The following is a 5,524-nucleotide window of genomic DNA, read 5'->3' on the forward strand; positions in this document are numbered from 1 at the left end:
GTGGCTTTTTAAACCAGACAGTGTTTTGAAAAAACACCCACACAGATTGCACCTCTGATTTGCACTACCAATACCTGCAAGTAAGTTCTGCTCATTGTGGATCCTAACATGTCTTTTAAGACCCCCATTGGATTTGCAAACCCTCTGGCACACACCACATTCAAACGTGTGCACAGACATATAATCAGAATAGCTGGATGAGGTTTGTTTTCCATGGGTTCGCAGGTGAGATTTGAGGCCAGCCATGGACAGACATGGTCTGTCACAGACTGTGCACACAAAAAGGTCCTTGTCATTCACCTTCTCAGTCTTCACCTTTTTCCTTAAATGTCTCTTATATATATAAATGAAATATTCAAACACTGAGATTTGAAGTTAGATGTCATATATATATATCATCATCATCATCTGCAGCAGCAGCATTTAACGTCAATCTTCCAGGCAGGTGTGGGTTTGGTGGTTTGACAGCCAGATAGAAGACTACTCCAGGCTACTGTGTCTGTTTTGGCAGAGTTTTTATGGCTGGATGCTCTTCCTAACACCAACCACTCTACAGTGTGGATTGAGTGCTTTTTACGTGGTGCCAGCACATATATATATAGATAAACTTACTAGGAAATGGATGCATGGCGTTCAATCATATAACAATATAAATAATGTATATATATATGTATATATATGCATATATACATACATGTATATACAGATAGAATCAAATGTCAACTTCAGATTTATGTATAAAATTCATTTGCTGCCATAACTTGTTTTATCAATAATTTATACCTATAGCCAGTAGGGGTAGTTAAATGTTTACATTTATATAGTACAAGCAAAGTATTACATTTGCATATCACAATCAAAACAACAAAAAAAAGATATATATATATATATAATAAATGCAGAATAAACCACAATTCAAATCAACTGATCAAGAAATAGGATAAGAGTCTGTGATTGTAAACGTAGCCTCTATAATAAACTGGGAGAGAAGTCACAAAAAAGATTGTGACTGGCAACAAAAGAACTTTGACGAAAAAGAAACAGAAATAAAGCAAAAACCAAATGAATGACTGCTTAACCAACAAGTTAAACGATCAATTGGATAGATATTTAATCGACTAATAATAAAGGAGTGGAATTGTGCATGTGTTATTAATACTGGCGTAGTGACTCTCCCTAGACACAACAAAATTCATTTCAACACACAGATTTACATAAAGAATCTTGCAAACCAAATACAAAAAGAACATATTGTAACTTTTATGAAATTATAAATGCCATCCAATTATTTCAGTTAGTTAAGATTAAACTGTAAAATGCATTCTTTTATAATAAAGATATAGTTTGTTTAACAACTTAGTCACAGACATAGGTATGCACAGAAGAAATTTGTTTCACAGATAAATGGTTCTGGGTTTGATGTCACTGCAAATCATTGTGAGCAAATGTCTGCTGCCAGAGCCTCAGGTTGTTCAATAGCTTATGATTAGAATTTAGATGGGAGACAAAACCTTCACCCATCAGTGCTCTCTCTTCTTATTTCTTTATTGCCCACAAGGGGCTAAACATAGAGGGGACAAACAAGGACAGACAGAGGGATTACGTCGACCCCAGTGCGTAACTGGTACTTAATTTATCGACCCCGAAAGGATGAAAGGAAAAGTCAACCTCGGCGGAATTTGAACTCAGACGAAATACTGCTAAGCATTTCACATGGCATGCTAACGTTTCTGCCAGCTCGTCGCCTTTGGGCCCAGTTTCACGGTTTCAATGGTGTATGTGTTCCCCAGCTGGACGAGACGTTAGCGTTACTAATTTTTGCCTGCTGAGTGGACTGGAGCAACGTGAAATGAAGTGTTTTGCTCAAGAACACAACGCATCGCCTGGCCAAGGAATCGAAACCACAATCTTATGATCATGATGCTGACAACCTAACCACTAAGCCACGCGCCTCCACTTTGCAGTAGAAGAGGCAGGGAGAGGAGACAGCACATTTGTAGGCCAGTGGTCGGGAATATTGGTGAGCAACTTCCTGCAAACCAGTCCAGTGGCCTTTCTTTGGATGCAGTCTAAGATGTAGATCAACATCATCATCATCATTTAGTGTCTGCTTTCCATGCTGGAATGGGTTAGACGGTTTGACTGAAACTATAGCCTTGGGCCAACCAAGTGGATTTGGTTGACAGAAACTGAAAGGCTGTTGTATATATATACAGGGTGTGATGGGTAAATTGTCACCATTTTATATTTTCAATTTCATGCATGCACATTGTTTGTTTTTGATTTTATCAATTACACAGTATAGTAGGGTCAGTTGGGCACCGTCTGTGAGAAAAACAGCTCCATGACACAATTCACTCTGCCAGAAATTTGGAAACAACATGCTATACTGCTTGGCATTTGCCATGGAAACTCCAATAGGAACATTCCAGAGTGTTTGGGCATCAATCTGAGGACAATGCAGAAGATTTGGAAAGTGTTGGATGAGTCTAATGGTGATTATGAAGGTACAGCAGCTCGAACAACTCACTCTGTTCGTTCTGATAAGAAAAGAATTCCTGAATTTGTTGATGAGATCCAGGCCATGATTGACAATGATCACTCCAAGTTAATCAGGTCCATTGCCTGGTACATGGGAGTGTCTGAGTTTCTTATCAGGCAGGCAGTGCATGAAGACATTTGGTATTCCTCATACAAGATGGGAAAGTTCCAATTTTTATCCCAAGCCATCAAGGACAAGAGGAAAGACTATGCTCCAAAGCTTTTGAACAAACTCAAGCATCCCCTCCAACAGAACATGCTTTGGTTTTCCTCAGACAACTGTTGGCTTGCCATGTCCCTAAAACATGTACCAAGAGTGATAAAAACCAAGCATTCAGTCAACATCATGGTCTTTGGGATGATCATTAGTGATGGCAAAGTTATGCCTCCATCCATCTTCCCACTTGGAGGCCTACATCAAGTGCTAGGAGGAGGCAGTGCTGCCATGGGTCAAGAGGGTGACTGCTGGAAGACCCTATGTCTGCCACACAAGCAGGAGAACCCAGTCATAGCTGTTAGACAATTTCTGTGACCACATCACCCCTAATATATGGCCACCTAACTCCCCTGACTGCACCCCACTTAATTATTATGTACAGTTGAACGAGAGACCAACAAAACTCCTTGTAATATCATAGATGAACTGAAGGCAAGGATTAGGGCAGCATTCACCAACTTAAACAAGGAGACCGTCTAGAAGAGTTGCAAGGGATTCCAAACTTGCCTGGAGGCCGTGGTTGAAGCCAATGGCAATTTTATGGAATAAATTTATTCTTTGGTATTTCGAGATATTTTTATGTAATTTTGGTAAATATATGTCAAAATGAGATGCCAGTGCTACTTCCATTTTTGCGTAATTTAGACAATTTATTCACCGCACCCTGTATACATACATATATGGCGCAATCAGTTAATGTGTTCAGCTGTTAACCGAAAGGTTGGTGGTTCAGTTCCACCCAGGGATGATGTGTAACTAATCTGTGAAGGGGCATGGCCCAGTGGTTAGAGCATCGGGTTCACAATCAAGAGGCAGTGAGTTCGATTCTTGCACTGGGTTGTGTGTTGTGTTTTTGAGTAAGACACTTTATTTCATGTTGCTCCAGTTCACTCAGCTGTAGAAATGGGTTGCGACGTCACTGGTGCCAAGCTGTATTGGCCTTTGCCTTTCCCTTGGATAACATTGGTGACGTGGAGAGGGGAGTGTGGTATGTATGGGCGACATTGCTTAGATTTGTGCACTGGAGGGGAACTTTCTAGGTGCGTCCCATGGTCATTCATGGTTTATTGACGTAAAAGGTTGGAAATTTTTCCCGTATCGAAGTTCGATAAGCCGAATATATATGTTGTGTGTGTGTGAGTCTTTGTGTCTGTGCTTGTTCCCCCCACATCACCGTTTGACAACTGGTGTTGGTGTGTTTACGTCCCTGTAACATAGCGGTACGGCCAAAATGACCCATAGAAATAAGTACTAGGCTTAAGAAAATAAGTCCTGAGGTCGATTTTTTCGACTAAAACCTTTCAAGACGGGGCTCCAGCATGGCCGCAGTAAAATAACTGAAAATGAATAAAAAAATAAAAGAATTATATTTCACTCGTATGTAACTTAAGTCTTCATAGACGATTGAAGGCTTATTATTATTGTGTCCCTTTGTTCAGAACTCTCTACTGTTACGAATCAATTTCAAAGTAAAAGTCTTCTTAGCTTTAGTTTTTTTTTTAGAACTCCACAGCTTACCATGAAAGGATACACTATTCCTTTTTCATTGATATTACTTTGGGCTATTTTCTTATGGAATGGTTTGTTCATATAGTTTCCTACTTTAATGATTCCTTTTTTTTCTTATCCATGTCACCTATCTCTTATATATGATATCTGTTTTACATGAAAGCACTTCCCCAATGTTTCGAAACCTTCAACCGTAGCCGGATATCGCGTTATTATTTGTCATCACTCATTTTCCTTCCTCTATATCAAATAGTTAAATCAACATTTCATAGCAAATAAACTTTATGAATACGTATATATTTACATAGAATCGGTTTTTATCAGTTTAAAGATTCATTATACTCACACATACTTTGTTCAATCATAGTTCTATACACAAACACATTTCTGAAGAGAGGTGGTGGGTGTATTCGTAAGTGTGTTTAACAAGACTTTTATTATTTATTTGGTTATGGAGTCTCTAATTTATTGACGGTATTTGCTACTTTGTTCTCTCGTGTTTTCAATCTATAGGTTTCTGATTGTAACAATGTTGTCACGAACCAAGATTTAATCGTTAACTACCACGTATTCCTTATAAATGACTCTCGGCATTACTTCAAGTTTTGCTAAAGAATAAACCATACGAGATTACCTCTGTAGTTGCTCAACCGGTTAGATATAGTAGTCAAATCTGCTTGAAAATAACATACTTCTGTCTCAAAAAAGGAAACTAAGTTTAAATCGGATTTAGTTGAGTCTGATATGCAAACGCTCGGGATGGGCATGTTTAGAAGGCCTTTAATCGTAAGTCTGCTTACATCTGGGGCTAAATAACGTGTACTTGGAAATATATGTTCACATAGGCCTATTTTGCCTTCTTATGAATTAAGGTATTTTAATAACACGTCCAGCTTATCTGAGTCACGAGTACTTTATATATTTCATTATTAGTTTAACAATAGTATTTTGATTCCCCTTTGTGTCAAACATTCACAATTATTATTTTTGTTTGTTTTCGTTTTCACATTTACTACAACAATCTAAGATGAAATGAAGATATCTGATTTTTCCCATCTTTGATAAATTTATTGTTTTATGATTTCTCTAAAATGAAAGCAAATACAAAGTTCGCCAAAGAAATGCCAAAACTTCCTTATTTTGTTATCGTATTTGCGTTGTTTGTCAAGAGTGAACTGCCCGCTTTTTGCTAACCAGATTTACCAAGCGGACACTGAACGCTAACATACACACAAATGTGTGTGTGTATGTATGTAT

At 38.2% G+C, this 5,524-nt stretch overlaps 1 protein-coding gene across 2 annotated transcripts in view; it reads left to right on the top strand.

Moving 5' to 3' along the window:
- Window positions 1–4,205: 4,205 nt before the first annotated feature.
- Window positions 4,206–5,524, top strand: part of LOC106874840 (nicastrin) — an 83,501-nt gene continuing 82,182 nt past the window's right edge. For both annotated transcript variants that reach the window (XR_008266377.1, XM_014922738.2), the window contains exon 1: window positions 4,206–4,338. Coding sequence is in view for 1 of the 2 variants with exons in the window: in XM_014922738.2 (XP_014778224.1) it covers window positions 4,278–4,338 (61 nt within the window). In the remaining variant the exon portion in view is untranslated. The remainder of the gene's footprint in view (window positions 4,339–5,524) is intronic.

The sequence above is a fragment of the Octopus bimaculoides genome, chromosome 20 (assembly GCF_001194135.2).
Source record: "Octopus bimaculoides isolate UCB-OBI-ISO-001 chromosome 20, ASM119413v2, whole genome shotgun sequence".
Classification (NCBI taxonomy): domain Eukaryota; kingdom Metazoa; phylum Mollusca; class Cephalopoda; order Octopoda; family Octopodidae; genus Octopus; species Octopus bimaculoides.